General features: G+C 40.8%; 1 protein-coding gene across 2 annotated transcripts in view; it reads left to right on the top strand.

Annotated features, from left to right (window-relative positions):
• The window catches only part of ccdc87 (coiled-coil domain containing 87), a 76,422-nt gene that overhangs the window by 17,680 nt on the left and 37,091 nt on the right, over positions 1-21,651 (top strand). For both annotated transcript variants that reach the window (XR_009515348.1, XM_059987525.1), the window contains exons 4-9: positions 3,654-3,904; positions 9,072-9,303; positions 9,393-9,486; positions 12,130-12,224; positions 17,309-17,466; positions 19,492-19,624. Coding sequence is in view for 1 of the 2 variants with exons in the window: in XM_059987525.1 (XP_059843508.1) it covers positions 3,654-3,904; positions 9,072-9,303; positions 9,393-9,486; positions 12,130-12,224; positions 17,309-17,466; positions 19,492-19,624 (963 nt within the window). In the remaining variant the exon portion in view is untranslated. The remainder of the gene's footprint in view (positions 1-3,653; positions 3,905-9,071; positions 9,304-9,392; positions 9,487-12,129; positions 12,225-17,308; positions 17,467-19,491; positions 19,625-21,651) is intronic.

Genomic DNA, 21,651 nt, shown 5'->3' with positions numbered 1-21,651 from the left:
ACCAAAGGAAAATGGCTGGAGTTGCTTAACACTTTAGTGCAAGGATGGTCAAAAATCACATCTAGAAAAATTAGCAAAAATAGTAAAAGAAAACTGCCAAAATTTACAAAATGATATCTACCAAAAAACACAATAATAGCTCAGTACTTATTCTTGTTCTGTGTGAACTCCTGACAGTCCCTATTTCTCTCCCCAGAGCGCGATGAGTTCCTTGTTATTCATCACCAGGACATACCATCTTTATTTACCAACAAAGTTACACATGAATTAGAATATGATGTACCCCACAACATAGTTACTTCAGTTCATTTTATAATATGATTGTAGCTACATTAAATGCAGTATACAAACAACATATACACACTTACACATCGCTGTTACTAAAGGAATGGAATATTCCACCATGTATTACAGGATAGACACCATAAAGCCAACCTGAGCACATCAGCTCGGTTTAGGACTGACTATAAGAATTTACCGGAGAAGATATTGAAGTGTGTACACTCAGCAGCACAACAGCAGAATGACTGGGGGGGGGGGGGGTGTGATCAAATTAGTGGCACATGATTTTCCCCACACAATTACAATTCCATGCTGATTATCGCTGATCAGTCTCTACATAAATCCATAGCCATAAGGATCATTGACTCATAGCAACCTTGTTGCCCTTTCTTTTCTTTTCTTTTTACAATATTTTTATTCAGAAGAAAAAAGAAACAAGATTTACAGAGTGCGACACATAGATTCATCTCAGCATAACTTGTGTACATTCATATATTGTAATAAAATTGATCAAAATGTTATATCATAACACATAAAGGTATACCACTCTGTAATCAAAAATTTAAAGATCAGTCATACATAGTAAAAGAAGTATTTTATATTTAGAAAAATGTCAACCCCCTACGAACTACCAAAGAAAAAAGCTGATGGATGATAATGGATAATTAGAAAAAAAAACGTATTCGCTTAAGAAGAGAAGATAAAAATATAGATAAAATTGGAAAAGTAATTTAGGAAAGGTCCCCAGATATAAAAAGATTGTTTCGAATTTAAGAATGAGCAGCGGATCTTTTCTAAATTTAAATAAGACATAATATCACGTAGCCATTGAAGATGTGTAGGAGGGGTAGACTCCTTCCATTTAAGCAAGATTGCTCTTCTTGCTAAAAGAGAGGTGTGGTGAACTATGTGCCTGTCGGGACACGCCCCTGCTGACTGCTCCTGTGGCTCCTCCCACAGGCCCCTGTATAAAGGAGATCTGCGGCCTGACGCTCGGCCTCAGTCTCCAAGACCTTGTATGATAGACACTCACTCCTGGTTCCTTCTTCCAGTCAATAAAAGCCGATATCTCGCCTTACATCTCAGTGTGAGTTATTGATGGTGCATCAAGAGGTAAAAACTAAAACCTGTAGGTTAGGAGTATTTAAAGTTATATCTTCATTTGCAATAATAACAAACAAGGCAGTAAGGGGATTTGGGTCAAATTGGACCCTAAAATGTTGTGAGAAGGTATGAAATACTTCCCGCCAAAACTTTTCAATTTTAGGGCAAAACCAAAACATATGAATTAAAGAGGCATCAGCAGAGTTGCATTTATTACAAAGTGGAGAAACATTCGGGTAAAAACTGGACAGCTTCTGTTTAGAAGTGTAAGCTCTATGAACCACTTTAAATGGTAGAAGAGAATGACGAGCACAGAAATATGATTTATTAACCCGTTTAAGAATTTTATTCCATCTACCATCAGCAATCTGACAATTTAGGTCATCCTCCCAAGCTTTCTTTATTTTATCTAAAAAGTCTTGTCTAGAATCAATTAACAAGTTATAGATACCACTAATAGAACCATTAACAAAAGGTTTTAAATTTAAAAGATTGTCCAGTAAATTTTTATCAGGACCTATAGGAAAAGTAGTTAATTGGAAACATAGGAAATCTCTAATTTGAAGGTATCTGTAAAAATATGTTTTTGGGAGTGCAAATTTATTTGACAATTGGTCAAATGAAGCAAGAGATCCTGTGATAAACAGGTCCCAAAAACCATTAATACCTAGTTCATCCCAATCTTTAAAGACTTTGTCAGTCATGGAAGGGATAAAAAAATAATTAAGGAGAATGGGAGATGATAATGAAAAAAATTGCTAAACCAAAAAATTTCCTAAATTGAGCCCAAATCCTTAAAGTTTGCTTAACAATTATGTTGTCTGTTATTTTATTTGCTGAAAAAGAAGAGTATGATCCAAGAAGAGAGACAATAGAGGAATTTTTTACGGAATTAACTTCTAAGGAGACCCATGATGGGCAATCTTTATGATAAATGTAATAGGACCAGAAAGTAATATTCCTTATATTGGCAGCCCAATAGTAAAACCTAAAATTGGGTGGGGCTAATCCACCCATCTGTTTATTTCTTTGTAGGTAAACTTTACTTAAACGAGCTTGTTTATTATTCTAAATATAAGAGGTTAAAATTGAATCTAAAGAATCAAAGTAGGTCTTAGGAATAAAAATAGATAAGGCCTGAAAAAGATATAAAAATTTAGGAAGAATCTTCATTTTAATAGAATTATTTTGGCCAATTAGGGATATAGAAAGAGGGAACCATTTAGAAAACGTCTTTTTCACATAATTCAATAAGGGGTTTAAGTTTTCTTGAAGTAAATTCTTGAAGTTTTTAGTAATTGTTACACCTAGATATGTAAATTGACTTGTAACAACTTGGAACGGAAATTTGGCATTTGATGACATTTGGTCATTTAAAGGAAATTTAGGAAAAGTTTAATTTGGGGCCTAATTTTATTTGTTGGGTTAAATTAATCTACTTGTCTCCTACCACTCAGGTTATTACTAACTCCTAAATTTCTAAGCCCTTTAAATTACAGCGGGGAAATAGACAAAGTTGCCCTTTCAGGCCCTTACTTTTTGCTTTAGCTATAGAACCCTTAGCAATAGCATTTTGAGAATCTAAGGACATTTCTGGTATACTAAGGGAAGGTATGACTCATAAAATTTCTTTATATGCTGATGATATCTTACTTTTTATCTCTAACACTGAAACTTCTTTACCTTTGGTTCTTACTTTAATCTCCCAGTTTAGTTCTTTTTCAGGATATAAGCTGAACCTACATAAAAGTGAGCTGCCCTTTCAAAATAACGGAATGACATTTGTGATCCTCCAGTTTTCTGGCACCTTACTACTTTACCTTACTTCTGTAAGATTTCTTTTACCAGCAGATTGTTTCTAGTTCCAGCTCTTCACCCCTCTAACCAAAATTAATAGCTCAGTCTGAAACAGTAAGTGTTGGTAGGCTTTTGGACTTCTTGAGCCATCTCAGTTTAATCCAAATTTAACTTGAATAAAGACTTTATCTTTATTTCAGTGATGTTATCTATGTTTAGGAGAGCAAAGTGCAATTTTTTTTCTGAATTTTGGGTATGAAGTCATGACTGAAATTTGCAAATAAATTACAAGCCAAGGATGAAATGTTGAACCTTTGCAAGTAGTCAGTATATTCAATCTAAAACTAATCAGCAAATTATTGTACTTTAAGGAATAATAAACTAAAGTCTTTTGAATTGTGTAAAGTGTTATTTTTAAAATCGTCTTATTTCTGCATAAACTAATTTTGATCTGGTACTGTTATTTTTAGGGAGGAGTCATTCTATCAGATGTGAAGTTCCTCTGGAAGGAATTTGAGCTCTATTCTCATGACGGTACTTTGACAAAAATGGAAAATAAAGAGCTCAGCCGCCGAATGACTACTCACATCATTACAGTGTGTGAAAAACTATTCCTTCACTATCTTCGTATGGTGAACGTAGTAAGACAACATTCTGTTTTCACTGATGAGGCCAACCTGAGTAGATTAAAGGCCCAACTTGCTCATGATTGCACTAAGTTGTAAGTTTTGCAACTCTCATTGTGTATTTTATTCTCAGTTTTATTTCACAAATTTCTTTACAGAAATTAATTTGAGAACATGAAGTGTTATACATATGTGAATAATTAATTGATTCATATTCTTCCCCTCTATCATCTGATTTCTGAATGGACACTAAACTCATGAACACTACTTCACTACTTATTTTTGTACAACTTATTTTAACTTAACTATTTAATAGACATATATATATATATATACACACGTGTGAGTGTGTGTGTGTGTGTGTGTGTGTGTGTGTGTGTATATATATACATACACACTTAATGTAACTCCATTTTTCTCTATATTTATCATGTATTTTATTATACTGCTGCCTTAAAGCTTACAACAAGGTTTACAACAAATGCCGGTGATATTAAACCTGATTCTGATATTACAGGGGAGGTACAGCAGATAAACAAGCCATTCAGCCTAATCAGACCCATGCTATGTTTTGTACTCCACTCAAGCTCTTTCCTCACCTAGGGCTATCAGTGTACCCATTTCTCTCTCAATATTCCTTGTCTCAGCTCTATTCATGCACAATAATATTTACTTTATAATTGCCAGGCCATAACCTCCACATTCCCATTCATAATTTGAGTACAAAAATTTCTTGTAAATTCTTAAGTGGATTTCTTGATGACTGTAGGTTCAGAAAGAGACTACCGTTAGGTGAAAATTTATATATAAGGAGACACAATAAAGCTCTCAAATTCCACCAAATCTCCCGTTGCTGTAGGTGATAAGCAAAGAGGTTAAAAGCTGGTTAATCTCCTCCCAGGGAGGACATAGCAAACTATGACTGTTTCACTGAACTGAAACATAAAATTCATTTATCCAGTGACCATTGTTGTCAGGTGGCAGATTATAAATGCTCAAGTTTTTTTTAATTTTAAATACATTGCAGTTTATTTTACAGACTTCTTATCTTTAACTTGATTAAGAGGATTGTTAAACACTGCTGATTTTCACAAAATCCTTCCTTTGAAGGCTGGTTCCTGCTCTTTGCAGTGATGAACAAAGCCTTTTTTAATTACATTAAAAGAAATTTTGCCTTGCAGTTGAGATTAAATGAATGCTTGTTGTACAGAGGAGATTGGTACTCCCCATTTATGCTTGTGTACAAATAGAAATAGTTAAGCATTCATATTTTCAAGTAGAGCCCAAGATGAGCATGGTAACCTGTCTAAATGACAATCATTCAATAGCACTTACATCCACAGTGATGATGTGTTTTGAGAGGCTGGTGCCGAACCATATCAGCTCCTGTCTCAGAGGCGACTTGGACCCGCAACAATTTGCCTACTGCTGCAACAGGTCACAGCAGATGATATCTTGTTGGCTCTTCACACAACCCTGGAATGTCTTGACAATAAAAATGCGTACATCAGGATGTTCTTCATCAATTACCCATCAACATTTAACACCATCATCCACTCAAAACTAATCAGTAAACTCCAAGACCTGGGCTTCAATGTACAGTTGGGACCTCCTTGTGCAATTGGATCCTGGAGTTCCTCACTTGCAGAACCTAGTTAGTCTGGATTGGCGTAAACATCTCCTCCACAATCTTCAACAGCACAGGAGCACCACAGGGATGTGTGCTTACCCCCTGCTCTACTTGTTTGACACCTGTGACTGTGTGGCTAAGTACAGTTCCAACACCATACGCAAGTTTGTCACTGTGGGATGTATCAGCATACATGAGCGAGATGGAAAATTTGGTTGAGTGGAGTAATAACAACAACCTCTTACTCAATGTCAGTAAGACCAAGGAACTGATTGCAGACTTCAGAAGAGGGAATCCAGAATCCAGATCCAGTAATCATCAGAGGATCAGAGGTGGAGAGGGTCAGTAACTTTAAATTCTTGGGTGTTCTTTTGTCACTATCTCAGAAGATCTGTCCTGGATCTGTCTTATAATTGTGAAGAAAGCCCCTCGATTTCCTCAGGATTCTGCTGAGATTCAGTATGTCATCAAAAACCTTGGCAAACTTCTCAAGATGTATGGTGGAAAGTGTGCTGACTGGCTGCATTATGGCCTGGTATGGGAAGACCAATGCATTTGAGCAGGAAATCCTATAAAAAGCAGTAGATTCAGCCTGGTACATCACAGGTAAAGCCCTCTAATATACTGAGCATATGAAACAGTGCCGTATGAAAGCAACATCCATCAGCAAAGCTGCTCGCCATCTAGGCCAAGCTCTTTATCTCACTGCTACCATCAGGTAGAAAGTACAAGTGCCTCAGGATTTGCACCACCAGGTTCAAGAACAGTTGCTACCCCTCAACCATCAGGCTCTTGAACAAAAGAGGACAACTACACTCACTTAAGGACTCTTTTATCTTGTTATTTCATACTTGTTATTTGTTGCTTTTTTTATATCTGCACTTTCACAGTTTATTGTCCATTGATCCTGTTTACAGTTACTGTTGTATAGATTTGCTAAGTATGCCCACAGCAAAAGAATCTCAGGGTTGTATATGGTGACGTGTGTACTCTGATAATAAATTTTATTTGAACTTTGAATTTCTTGTATCAAAGCATTTTCTTATTTTTCAGGATTCCTATTTGATTCTCCTTGGCTTTATTTTACTCGGAAAAAAAAATGACTGAGTCCTTCTCTGATCTACAAGGGTATCACTTCAGATTCAGATTCAGTTTATTGTCACTTAGAAACCACAAATGCACTGCAATTAAAAAATGAGACAACGTTCCTCCAGAATGATATCACAAAGCACATGACAAAACAGACTACACCAGAAAATCCACATAACGTTTGGCAATCCCCAATTCAGAGTTCAGAGAGGCTGCTGCGTATTAATATCGCGCTACCATCTTAGCGCGTCCCCGGAAAGAAGCACCAATTCCACCAGACAAAACAAGACCAAAAACTAAAGCTACAAGACCTGCACAAAAGCACATAGTTACAACATATAGTTACAACAATGCAACAATAGCATAATTGATTAAAAAAAACAGACCAAGGGCACAGTAAAAATAGTCCAAAGATGTTAAAAGACTGTAAGTTCAACAGAAACCACCACACAGTTTCCACAAGTCCTCATGGTCCCCGACAGACTCATTATCCCACGCAGGCAGCAGAAGGGAATGCCCCCACTATGGACTTCCATGGCACCGCCCGACTCAGCCTCGCAGATGCAGCACACAATGAAAGCTCTGTCAAACCCAGACCCGCAGACACAGCACACACCGAAAGCGACCTGATCGTAGCGGACTCCGAGTCCGTCGAACCTCCGAGCCTCTGACCATCCCGTCTGGCACAGCTTCTCTGAGCCTCTGCCAAGCATATTAAGATGCCCCCGCCAATGGCTATTGGCAACGCGACCCCAAAGACTGGGGGCCTGTTCTTCCCGGCAGAGACCCGGACCTCACAGCAGCAGCAACAACGAAGAAGATCTTCCTGGAGATTTCCAGATGTTCCTCCGTGCTCCCACATCCGTTTTTCATCTGATTATGGTTGTGCACGGCACTCCGCTTCACAAATAATGGATAATCAGCTCCGGAGTGGCCACTGCAAGCTGCTTCACGCCGCCATCTTGAATCACTTGTATACATTTTCACTACACCAATTCCATCATTCCTTTGTCTCCTTTATTAAATTGCAAAAAGAATAATGCACATTTCTAGTGTGGTCTAACCAAAGTTTTATATTAGTTGACTATAACGTACTTTTCAATTCTTAACTCTTGAAATATATCCTGGTTCCGGATCTGATAACTTCCCTGCTTATCATACTCAGTCCTGACTAATGAAAGCCAATATCTAACTTCTAACTTTGTTATCTACCCCCACTGCCACCTTTAAGGATCTTCAGACTTGTATACCAAGTACCCTCTGTTGCTCAATATACCTGAGGAACATTGTTCGTGGTGTATATCCTAGCCTCATTAGTGCTACCAGATTCTGTATTGTAGATTTTCAATATTGTTGTCCATTAATGATCCTAAGTTTTATTCTTAGCCTCTCAGTCATCCTTCACCAATCTACTAACCTATTTTTGTTACACTTGGGGTCATTATTTATTTAAAATGCATCACATATAATGTGAGGCAATACTTCAAAATTATACCTATTGACAACATTTTTACTGAGGCTGATTGATGTTACACTTGGTCACATTCTGCCATGCTGACAAGGGTGCTCTCCCATGTTTCCTCACTGCAATTCAGCTTTTGGATCATGTTATGGTGCCACGGTAGCACAGCGGTTAGCATGATGCTATTACAGCTAGAGTTCAATTCCAGCATCTTCTGTAAGGAGTTTGTACGTTCTTCCCATGACTGCGAGAGTTTCCTCTGGGTGTTCCAATTTCCTCCCACTGTCCAAAGACATACCAGTAAGTAGGTTGTTGTAAATTGTCTTGTGATTAAGCTAATATTAAATAGGTAGCTAGATGGCACAACCCATTGGCCTAGAAGGACCTGTTCTGTGCTGTATCTCTAAATAAAAATAAATAAAATAAAAATGATGAGGTCTGAAGCTTAAAGACAGTGGCAGAAACCATACTGGGTATTAGTGGGTAAGAACTATGATAAAGCACCATTACCAGTACTCTCCATTGTTGTGCTAATAATTAAGAGTTGATTAGCCAGATAATTAGCTGGCTTGGGTTTGTCTTGCCTTTTATGAACAGGGTGTATCAAAGAGATTTTCCACATTACATCGCAAATGTCTGACAACAACTTGGTTAGAGACTCAGCTAGCTCTGCAACAAAAACGTTTAAAGGTGATCTTTATTTGTAAGTTGTGCATCAAAACATACAGTGAAATGTGTTGTTTGCGTCAATGATAAACAGATTCTGAGGATGTGTTGGGGGCATTCCGCAGTGTTTCCATGTTTCCAGTGCCAACATAGCATGTCCACAATATACTTGCACAAAATATTACCTTGGGTTAAAACCTGGGTGATAGAATCCTATCGAAGCTCCTTCAGAAATTATAGGAACGTCACATTTTGCCTTTGTCTTTAAGATTAACTAATAACTCAGAAATAAGAGCACAGAATTCTGTGAAAAGAGTAATAGAAAATAGATATTATCTCAGAAAAGACTGAGGGCTGAATTAGTTTTAAGCTGTTCTATTTCAAGTATTTTTATGATTTTTTTAAAATTTTAAAGCTTGAATATGCGAGCTATAAAACATCAAGTTTCTAAAGAAATCAAGGCCCTGCGCAAATCAGGAGAAACTGATGACATTTCTGAAAAAGAAAATGCAGCAAAATATAAACCTACGATCAGCAAATCAACATCTCCTAAGGCTCCTTTTACCTTCAAGTACCTCTTCAACCTTAGCCGACCCAAGGGACCACCAAAACCAAAGAAGCAAACAATAGAAAGTGACCTTAAAGAGGTTGGTCATATATTACAATGTGAATTGCAGAATTTGATTTTGGAGATTGAAGGAATTTTTCTCAACTTTTGCATCATGTTTCTTTATAGATCAATGACAGTATTCCACAGCTGGATCTAATGCAGCTCTATAATGTGGTACTTGGTGAAGCTGAATCAGCTGGCGATCACAAACCAATGGAGAGTAAGAGATTATTTTTTTTATTATTATTTAGAGATTTTGCACAGTAACAGGCCCTCCTGACCCTTTGAGCCCATGCCACCCAATTTCATCAATGCGACCGATTAACTTACTAACCTGTACATCTTTAGAACGTGGGATGAAACCCATGCAGTCACGGAGGACATACGAACTCCATACAGGCAGCAGAGGGATTGAACTTGGGCCACTGGCGCTTTGCTAGCATTATGTTAACTGCTGTGCTACCTGTTGTGTATTCAATATTTCAGTAATATTTGAGTAATCTTACGTTTAATCAAACTTTGTTTAAATAATTCATTACAAGTTATATGTGTAAATACATGAATTGCATACATGTACTCCCATGTGATAAGCATGCACCTCACTTGAAGGAAAACACCTTTCGGATTCTTGTGTCTTCCTTCGAATTAATTTAATGTTTTGAAGTTACAAAACATTGCACTACTGAGCTCCAATTCTATTTAATTATTTTATTAATTTCATGATGCAAAAATGAATCTGCCCTCACAGATGTGCCATGGAACTATTGCGCTGTGCAAATTTTCAGAATACTAGTGAGGGAAGCTGTAATTGCTATTTTTTTCTTAACATCAAAGGAATGTTTATAGCTGGTCACATGGGTAGTTTGTGTCACTGGTCACCTCAAGTGTAATGCAGGCAGAATGTTAAAAACAAACATTCCCACAATCTCAGCTGTGCCTTGGCAGAACGTTCAGGATGTACAGTGAAAGGTAAGTGGAAATTAATTGCATCAGATAAAAGTGACTCCATTGTTTATGAAGTTTGTAAATAAGAATTGTTTGCAGTTTTACTGTAACACAGGACATAGCCTGGCATTTTCATTTTGGCATTCATCAGAACAGCAATTCCGCTAAGAAGTTGGCATATATCAGAAGAGGCCTCCCTGTAAAATGTTGAAAAACCATTCAAAGTTGAAACAAGCTACCTGTCTTCCACCTTTTATTTTCCCACAGCCAGTAAATTAACAGTGTGATACTCTTTACAATGCCTGGACTCATCTTTGAAGCCAGCCTGCTCAAAATCTTAGATTTAGGGTGAGAGGTGAGAAATTTAGAGAGGATCTGAGGGGGGACCTTTTCACACAGATTTTGATTTGCACTTGTGATGCACCATCAATAACTCACACTGAGACGTAGGCGAGATATCGGCTTTTATTGACTGGAAGAAGGAACCAGGAGTGAGTGTCTATCATACAAGGTCTTGGAGACTGAGGCCGAGCGTCAGGCCGCAGGTCTCCTTTATACAGGGGCCTGTGGGAGGAGCCACAGGAGCAGTCAGCAGGGGCGTGTCCCGACAGGCACATAGTTCACCACAACTTGAAATGCACTGCCCGAGGGAATGGTGGAAGCAGAGCTGCTGACAGCATTGAAGTACTTGAATCACTTTGGCATTAGAAGATCACAGGCCAAGTGCAGAAAGATGATGGAGGGGTGCCCACTGTTCATTGTGGATGTGGTAGGCCAAATGGTTTGTTTTCAGCCTGTATGACTGTATGTGAGCACATCTGACTCTGATCTAGGACTCTTACTGAGAGGAATCAACTTATCAGTCACAGACAACCTAAATATGCTCCTAACCTTTGAGCAATTGAAGCTTTGTTCTAACTCCAGCAAGACTCGTGTTATAAAGTTTGTGGTCACTCCGCAGATTCACGCTCACCTGAAATTTCTGGTGGATCCTTCGACTATTTTGACTTTCAAGGCCTAGCTAGAAGCCTGAGGGAAAGAGCCAAGACAGAGGAATTCTCAAACTTCTGCAGAATTTGTGATGAGATACTGAAAAATATGCCAAATTTAACTCAAATTATGGGGTTTCATTTCTGTGAGTACACAGAAGCCTGTAGTCTGAAATATGCAAATGATTTATATGAACTCAAAATTCTAAAACCACAAACTACTTGGTGACCAAGCATGATGTAGATTTTAAATCAAGGAAGAATTGAGATTTACTCAAAGACATTGCCCAATCAACAGTGGTGACCAATAAAAGGAGCATGGGACAGGATTAACACCCCATCAAATAAGTCATTACTTGTTCTCAGTAGAGATCAAATCTGACCCCATTAGGCTCAGACTTCTGTGGTGAGCATAGGAGAAATAGCCACAACTTCTGTGGCTAGAAAGTGAGACCGACCTCTGTATGTGTTGTGTAAGCTAACTTGAATCAATGTTGAGAATGGATATTTGCTAGCAGTTTACTAAATAACATTGAGCATTATCAAACCATAAAATGGTTTCAAAACTTCAACATACACTTTAATTTGTAAGTCAAATTAATAAAGGATACTAAAAAAACTATCAGGGTAGGGTGAGGATAGTGTCATCTATACATAATATACAGTGGCACGATGCAGGGAATAATCTAACATGAAGAGGCCTTGGGCTAGAGTTCCAGATACCTTATATTGAGCTCAACTTCACTGCAAGGAAAAAAAGGTCAAAATTAAAAGAAATCATTGTATGAAAGGAAATAACTTCATCCGTGAGTACAAGATTTGGAAATAGATGGCCATTTCAGTCATTGCTTGACTGATAGAACTTCACGGACTGAAAAACATGTTTGAAATGAAGTATGCAAATAATTAACATCCTATTTTGCCTCCAGTTGTTGCAGTACGAAATCTCAATCTTCAAGAACAACAAAATCAAGACGTTGACTTAACCAAAAAAATGCAGCTAGAACATCAAGTAAATGTAAAGGTAATATTAATAGTGGGAAAGTACTTTTTTTAAAATTGTATTTGTGATCCTACTTAGTTCAGGTCTAATCACCTCCATGTGGTGGAGTCTCAGGAAGGTAGCATCCATCACTCAGGACCCTCACTGTCTGGGTGGTGCACCATCAATAACTCTCTCTGAGACGTGAAGTAGAGATATCGGCTTTTATTGACTGGAAGAAAGAACAAGCAGTGGTTGACCACCATACTACATCCTGGAGAATGAGGCTGGACTCAGGCCTCAATCGCCTTTATACCGGGGTCTGTGGGAGGAGCCACAGGAGCAGTCAGCAGGGGGTGTGTCCAGACAGGTATATGTAGTTCACCACATTCACCCCCCCCCCCTTTGTTTTAAAAGAGAGTCCCCATGGGGCGAAGTTTCTTACAAGTATATTTACAGGTTAAGTCTATCAAGTGGTTGAATCTGTCGCTGCGATCTACGTAGCACCAGCTGCGATTGCACAGGTGCCGGTGGTGGTGATTGCTCAGGTGCCGGTGGTGATTGCACCGGAGACGGTGGTTGTGCTGGTTCTGGCCTAACTGGAGGTGTCAGCCCACTAGGTGTCAGTGATCCCTCATGCGCGTACGAGACACCCGGTATAGGAGTGTCGTGAGGGCTCGGTGTGCGCGGTGTCAACTCGGGTACAGGGTTCATAGTTACTGTGGAGTGTTCGGGGTAGTGGTCTGCTGCTCCTGCAGGCGCCAGGTCGCGGACAGAGACTGTGTCCTCCCGCCCATCAGGTAAGACCACATAAGCATACTGGGGGTTCACATGTAGAAGGTGAACCCTCTCGACCAGCGGGGAGTATTTATTGCTCCTCACATGTTTCTGGAGCAGCACTGGCCTTAGGGACGTCAGCCAAACCGATAGGGTGGTCTCTGTGGCAGACTTCCTGGGAAAAGAGAATAGGCGCTCGTGAGGGGTGACATTGGTGGACGTACATAACAGGGAGCGGATAGAGTGGAGTGCCTCAGGGAGGATCTCCTGCCATCGAGAGACTGGCAACCCTTTTGACTTAAGGGCTAAAAGTGTGGCCTTCCACACTGTGGCATTCTCCCTCTCCACCTGTCCATTTCCCCGGGGATTATAACTCGTGGTCTGACTAGTAACAATGCCCCTAGCCAGCAGGTACTGGCGCGGCTTGTCACTCATAAAGGAGGACCCTCTATCAATGTGGATATAGCAGGGATATCCGAACAGAGTGAAGAGCTGGTGCAGGGCTTTTATGACGGATGTGGCAGTGGTGTCAGGGCAGGGGATGGCAAAGGGGAACTGCGAGTACTCGTCGATAATATTGAGAAAGTAGACATTGCGATCGGTGGAGGGAAGGGGGCCCTTAAAGTCAACACTCAGTCACTCAAGGGGGCGGGTGGCCTTGATAAGTTGTGCCTTTTCAGGACGGTAGAAGTGCGGTTTGCCCTCAGCGCAGACTTGGCAGTCCCTGGTCATCGTCCTGATGTCCTCAAGGGAGTACGGCAGGTTCCGGGCTTTCACGAAATGGTAAAATCGGGTGACCCCCGGATGGCAAAGATGTGCACAGAGGGCGTATAGCTGGTCGAGCTGTGTGCTGGCACACGTACCCCGGGATAGGGCATCAGGGGGCTCATTGAGCCTTCCAGGCCGGTACAGGATATCATAGTTGTAGGTGGAGAGTTCTATTCTCCACTGCAAAATGTTATCATTTTTGATTTTGCCCCGCTGTTGGTTGCTGAACATGAACGCAACTGAACGCTGGTCGGTCAGCAAAGTGAACCTTTTGCCGGCGAGATAGTGCCTCCAGTGCCTAATAGCTTCCACTATGGCCTGGGCTTCTTTCTCCACAGCGGAGTGCCAAATTTCAGAGCCTTGAAGGGTACGAGAGAAGAATGCTACTGGCCTGCCTGCCTGATTGAGGGTAGCAGCAAGTGCGAAATCAGAGGCGTCACTCTCTACTTGGAAGGGAATGGTCTCGTCCACCGCATGCATCGTTGCTTTGGCAATGTCCCCTTTAATGCAGCTGAAGGCCGCACAGGCCTCGGCAGAGAGGGGAAAAGTGGTAGACTTGACCAGGGCGCGGGCCTTGTCTGCGTAATGGGGGACCCATTGGGCGTAATAGGAGAAGAAGCCCAGGCACCGTCTGAGGGCTTTGAGAGTGGTGGGAAGAGGGAGTTCTAACAGGAGGTGCATACGGTCGGGATCAGGTCCAACGACCCCGTTTTTCATGACATACCCAAGGATAGCGAGTCGGGTGGTTCCGAACACACGCTTGTCCCTATTATAAGTAAGGTTCAGGGCTTTGGCCACATGGAAAAATCGTTGGAGGTTGGCGTTGTGATCCAGCCAGTCGTGACCACAGATGGTGATATTATCCAGATAGGGAAATGTGGCCTTCAGTTGGCACTGGTCCACCATCTGGTCCATTTCCCTATGGAAGACCGAGACACCATTTGTGACACCAAATGGGACGCGCAGGAAGTGATAGAGCCTGCCGCCCACCTCGAAGGCAGTGTAGGGGCGGACCTCTAGGCGGATGGGGAGTTGGTGGTAAGCGGATTTCAGATCTATGGTTGAGTACACCTTGTACTGAGCTATCTGGTTGACCATATCCACGATGCGGGGTAGGGGGTACGCGTCAAGCTGCGTGAGCCTATTGATGGTTTGACTATAGTCCACGACCATTCTATTTTTCTGCCCGGTCCGAACAACCACCACCTGGGCCCTCCAAGGGCTTGTGCTTGGCTCAATGATCCCCTCCCTGAGCAGCCGCTGCACCTCTGACTGAATGAAGGCCCTGTCCCCCGCGCTGTACCTCCTGCTTTTAGTTGCCACAGGTTTACAGTTGGGGGTCAGGTTGGCGAACAGCGGTGTGGGAGGGATCTTGAGGGTGGAGAGGTTGCAAGTGGTGTCGGTAGCGCAGCTGTCGGCATGGTGCTGGGTGGAATGTGTGGTTCAGTGTGTGTGTGTGGTTAGTAGCAGGGTATATGGCGAGGTCCCACAAAACTGAGGATTCCTGACAGTGAGTGGTGGGAGGGGCCCGTCATATGCCATAGTCACACTTTTGAGGTGGCTCTGGAAGTCCAGCCCCAATAGCACAGGCGCACACAGCTGAGGCATGACCAGTAGCGCAAAGTTCCGATATTCTGTGCCCTGCACCACCAATGTCGCTACACAACCCACCCGGATGTCTGTGGAATACGACGCAGAAGCCAAGGTGACCCTCTGGCTTACCAGCCGTGTCATGAGTCCGCAGCGTTGCACTGTGTCCAGGTCAATAAAACTCTCAGTGCTGCCCGTGTCAAACAGGCAGCTAGTCCTGTGCCCCTCCACCAGGATGTCCATCATTGACCTTGCAAGCTGGTGTGGAGCGCTTTGGTCGAGGGTTACAGAGGCCAGAGTTGAACTGCTGTCTTGGTGCCCGGTAAGCACCGGTGGGTAGGGGGTGGGGTGAGGTGGCGCCGACAAAGATGGCCGCCCCCATCCGGGCATGTAAGATGGCAGCCCCCATGCCTTGCATGAGGCGGGCAGGCAAGATGGTGGCCCCTATGCCTCACATGCAGCGCTGCCCGACCCCGCTCATGGTTTAGACTTACAGACCTTGGCGAAATGGCTCTTCTTCCTGCAGCTGGAGCAGGTCACTTCTCAGGCCGGGCAGCATTTTCAGGGGTGCTTTTCGAGTCCGTAGCAGTAACACTGTGCGGGCTTGCGACTGGCAGCAGCTGTGAACGGGTTCGGGGAGTTCGTGGACTCGCGACTGGCAGTGGCGTTGGCGAATTCGCTTGCGGGAACCGGCAGCGGCGGGGTCTGAGGTGTCCACGGAACCGGCGGGGGATCGCGCGGCTGGACAGCGTCAGCGTTGTGCAGAGCAGCCTCCAGCATGTCGGCTGTCTCAATCGCCGAGCGTAAGGTAAGATCGGCATTTTCCAGCAGCCACTGGTGCACATACACTGACCTGATTCCTGTAACAAAGGCATCTCATACTAGCAGCTCCGCATGCTGTTCCGCCGTGAGTGTTTTGCAATCGCAAGTCCACACGAGTGTCTGTAGGGCTCGAAGAAACTGGGCGCTCGACTCTGCAGGCCGCTGTCGTCACGTAGCTAAGTGATGTCTTGCGTAGACTGTGTTCACCGGCCACAGGTACTGTCTTTTGAGGGTGTCCAGTGCCCCTTAGTAGGTCGACAGGCCTCTGATAAATGAGTAAACTTTCGGGGTGACCCTCGAGAGGAGAATTCTGTGCATGACAGCGGGTTCAGTTGCACTAACCTCCTCCAAGTATGATTGGAAGCATTCAAGCCAGAGTTCAAAGGCAAGAGCTGCTTCAGGGTCTTGGGGGTCCAAATCGAATCTTTCCAGACATAAAACACTTTTTATGTTTTAAAACTTCCAGTCAATAATATTGATGCACCATCAATAACTCTGTCTGAGACGTGAAGTCGAGATATCGGCTTTTATTGACTGGAAGAAAGAACAAGCAGTAGTTGACCACCATACTACATCCTGGAGAATGAGGCCGGGCTCAGGCCTCAATCGCCTTTATACAGGGGTCTGTGGGAGGAGCCACAGGAGCAGACAGCAGGGGGCGTGTCCAGACAGGTATATGTAGTTCACCACACTGGGTGATGCTCATGTTTTGCTTACAGGAGCCTGAAAACCCACACTCAATTATTCAGGAAAAACTTCTTCCCCTCTGCTATCAGATTCCTGAGCAATCCATGAACTAATGAACAGTATTCCATATTTTTTTGCACTATTTATTTGCAATTTATAGCAATTTTTACATCTGGACTTTGATGCTACCACAAAACAACAAATTTCATGACATATAACTGATTGGTAATAAATCTGATTTCTGATTCTCTAGCGGTAGTGAAATGGTTAAGGATTTTAAAACTGAAGTATAATAGACTAGTTTTTCCATGTTGATAATTTGGCTGAAGCACTTTGCTGTTATAGATGGAATTTAGTTGTATAATTAGTTTCTTGTGGTAACCTTATCAAAATGATTGTAAAACTGAATACAAGCAGTGAAAAAATATTTGAAAGGGTCTGTTGGAGTTAATAAGATTAATTACATGTTGTCTCTATTTCAGAATTGGAAATTAAGTCAAACTACAAAATCTGGTTTATCAGAAAGGGAAAATAGCTATTCCTTTACCTCAACTTCCCACAGGAATTTGTTGCTTGGTTTCTACAAAGAGACGAAAAATGAAGAAAATGACCCTTTGTCAATTGCTGATGATCTGCAGAAGTAAGCCTCACAAAACTCTCTGAATTTGTTGATACCGGGGCAATATCCAAGCTGTGATTGTAAAATAATATATGAAGCTTATGAATTAGATGGATAAGTTATGTATTTGATTGTTGAGATCATCCTTGCAGTATTTTTTCAATAAGATAACAAGACTGGTATAATGTGGGAGTAAGCACAAATGTGGTGATCTGCCATACAAGGTGTGAACTGAGAGTGGCTGAGTTACAAAGTACAGCCCTAACAATCATGCATAAGAGAAAAAAGTCAGACTTAACAGACTTTGCAAAAACATTGCAAAATTGTGGGTGAGAACATCAAGGAAAATATGGTTGATCATTCTATGATGCAGTCCAACATTAGGATCACTCTCTTCCACCATCTCGCCCATTCCCACTATTCCCACCCCTGACCCCAAAACATCATTTCTATTCTTTTTATTCAGTGACACTAAATTAGAGTTCAGCTGGTACATTTAGACTCTTTTGTATTGCTTTGACTTAAACTTGGGCGTGACAAAGGTTGGATGTTCTTATCAACTGTGTTCAAAAGTCTCAGGACATGGGACCACCATCTTTGCAAATGTAGTGGCCTGGAGATGTAATTGTTGTACATCTTGAAGAGGAATAAATTTCAGCATGTACAACGCAGGGTTATCAGGATTATTCAAAAATCTCACAGCCAGATTTGTAAGGTGCATAAAAAAAGCTTTCTTAACTGAACATTAATAAAGTTGTGGCAGAATTTGGTCTCATATAAAATTCTCTTGTCTCATGGAAGAGTGAGATTTCTTTATTGATCAGTCTACTGTCTGAAAATCACCTGCGTCAAGCAAATGGGCAGTTTAATGAATGGGTACGGTAAGCTGGTGCAGAATGCATTAGATATTCCTCTGAAACTGAGTTTTATTTGAACTGCAAGGTTAATGTGTGACATCATTGGAAATTATAGTTGACTTTGGGTACTGGTTGGGAGTGACATCATTGGAAATTATAGTTGACTTTGGGTACTGGTTGGGAGTGACATCATTGGAAATTATAGTTGACTTTGGGTTCTGGTTGGGAGTGACATCATTGGAAATTATAGTTGACTTTGGGTACTGGTTGGGAGTGACATCATTGGATGGCTTGGCAAATGAACAGATGGATTATTTTTTTCATTTGCTTTCTTATCTATACTGTTATATTCTGTTATAGTTAGTAGTTTCTCTATTCACTTTCACATCATTACTTCCGCTGCCCAGAGGATCAGAAATACCTCCTATTTCTCTCCTCAGCAGCAGAATGGGAAAACACAAAACAATTTTCATTCTAATTTCGCATGCAGCTTCACACTAATGCAGCCTTTTTGATCTCTGCCTTGTCTTTAATTGTTGGGCTGCTCACAGATAATCAGAAAAGAGCAGAAATGTGCTTCAGCTATATATTCACAATATATATTGAGTTCTTTCACGACTTTTCTTAATTAAACCCTCTCTGAGATGTCTACCCTGTCTACCATCTTAGATTGAGTCACGCTGTCTTCAACAGCTATGCCCTCAGCTGCCAGTGATCAATGTTCTGGGTTTCTTTGTTTAAAGTTCTTTGCTCCCCTATTCTCCTTTCTGTGTTTACTAAGTTTAATTTTCTTTGTTTGTTGTAATCTCTTTTGTACTTTAGAATTCCTCACAACTCCCATCTACCCAACTGCTGCTTTTCCACTTTAATCTCATGCCTTCTCATAAACTGTAACTTTAACTAACAACTGCTGAGACCTGAAATTTGACTTCTCTACTGGATTGTAGTTTTCATTACGTGAGACAAATGAATATGGACATGAATGACAGCAAGAATTGGTGAATTTAAAAACACTGGAATATCAGTTTATATCTCCACAGATATTGAATTGTGGTACTACTTAGCAAATGTCCCCAAAGATCCAAAAGATGTCACAAAATATTTCAAATCATTGTCAGTGGAAAATGTAATGTAAACATAAAAAAGAAATGGTCTATAATAAATAACATTTATTATTGATTTCCTTTAGCTTGTTGCAAATTTCTACAGTTGGTCAAGGGGTTGCAGCTGATCCAGAAACAACTCTTCCTCCTCTGATTGAAGCAATCACATATGATAGGAGTAATGAAATTAAAAAGCATAAGCAACAGAAAATGCTAAAGGTACACAATGTGAAAGAAATGAATACTGTGTTAAATATCCTAAGTGAACCAGTAACTTTTCTAATCTTTGAACAGCACCTGCTTAAAAACAATTCTTCTCATGGAAAATATGTATGCTAACTTTTTCTCTCTAATATACTTGTCTTTGTGGACATAATTTAGAATGTAACATTGAAACAGCGAGCTGTTGGTCTTTCCTCTCATTGTGGCAGGAGTGATATCTCTCTTCCCTTGTTAGTGAGAGAGAGGGCCCATCTGAGATGTCGACATGTTGGGATGGACAGTAGTTTTTGACGGATCGTAGTTCATGGTCTCTGGGGCTTTGCAATTGCTTACCTGGTGGGTACATGGTGGAGGTTGATGCTTTTGTTGGAGTAAGTGGTGGTGGAGGGGGGATGTTTGATGCTTTTGCAGCTGCTTGTGCATGGGAGGGGGTGCTTTGTGGTTCTAACATTTTCTGCCATTCATTCTTCGGGGTTGTTTTCTGTTTCGTGGATGTCTGCGAAGAGTAAGAATTTCAGGTTGTATGCTCTATACATTCTCTGAGATTAAATTAAACCATTGAATCTTTTAAAAACATGGATCATATTTTTCAAAATAGATAACAAGGCATCCTCCAGTTCCAGCTCTGTGTGAGTCCATTTGTTCTCAGTGTGATGGAAGTATTCACTTAGTTCTAGCCACACGTCTTCCTCCTTCTGAAACTTAATTTCTTCTCTTTTTCCCATTTCTGGTGATGATTCTCCAACCTGAATCCTGTTTATTTCTCTGTTCATGTATATATATATTCTGCTTTTCTCATTGTGTGTTTCTGGTATTTTCAGTTTTTACTTTACATCTAGTGCTATGCTGCAGAAGCAACTGATTTATTTTGCTGTTTCTTTCTGCCTTATCCATAATTAATAAATCCTGTTAAGTTTGCTAGGAGACAAAACAGAATTGGACTAAATGGATAGTTCCTTCAGTCATTTGGTCAAATATAACTAGATCAATGAGACATTTCTGCTTCTCATCCTGACACTTTTATTTTTAGTCTATTGTCACTGTACTTTTATTACAAGAAATGAAATTGGCTTCTTATGGTGAAATTAATAACATGAATGTATGCTATTACTGAAAGTACTAGATGCCTCATTACAAAGGAGCATTTTATCACTCATGTTAACATTGTCTTTAATACATCGCCTTATGTATAATTACTGTATTTTCTGTCTCACTATATCATGGCTATGTGTCAAATTAGAAGAGAACAAACACTAATGCATTGTAGTCATCCAAATGTAGGGTGATGGTTACTGCTAAGTTAGGGAGTACTTTTTGTCATATGCTTGTACTAATTAGAAATTAATGAGATTTCTTTTTTTGTCTTTAGTGTTTTATTCCACTGTATTGGTTGGAGATGAATTGAAATACCATAAATGAAAATGAAGTATTTAGAAATAAAAGAGAGGAAAGAAAAATGTAAAGGTCCTTGCATGCCTCTTTGCATGACCTTTTTGGCAACAGGAGTCCATTAGACTTCTGCAGTAATGGGCAATGAGCGCTACAGTTTATTCAGGATTAGCTTTCCATCTTCTGCAGTTGTGATCTAATAAGACAGCCAATAAATATTCCCTATACAATGTATGGTAGAAATAAGCCAGTGACATTAAAAATAGTAGGTCATTGATGAAAAATTTTGGCAAGGAAGGTAGAGTTTTACCTCGATTTGTTTCACTCTGCTATTGAATGATTGAAGTGTCCTGCTATCCTGAATTAATCCCCTTCACTTAAGTGAAGCAATTAACAGTCTCACCCACACACACAATCAACTGCTTATAAAAAAATTAAACTCTTCATTTTCAGCCCTTGTACTTTAAAGATAGTAACATCAAAGAATCATTTTGGTTTTCAAAGTTTTTAATAATCTCTGACAATATAATTTAAACCACATGCTATACAACTGAAAGATGGAGGTTTTTTTATAATGAACAGTACCTTGTAAATAGATTCTCAGTTATCAAAATTCAGTACCAAACATGTATTCC

Source organism: Hypanus sabinus, chromosome 13, assembly GCF_030144855.1.
Source record: "Hypanus sabinus isolate sHypSab1 chromosome 13, sHypSab1.hap1, whole genome shotgun sequence".
In the NCBI taxonomy this organism is placed as follows: Eukaryota; Metazoa; Chordata; class Chondrichthyes; order Myliobatiformes; family Dasyatidae; genus Hypanus; species Hypanus sabinus.
The sequence above is the reverse complement of the archived record's forward strand: the minus strand, read 5'-3'. Positions and strand labels throughout refer to the sequence as shown.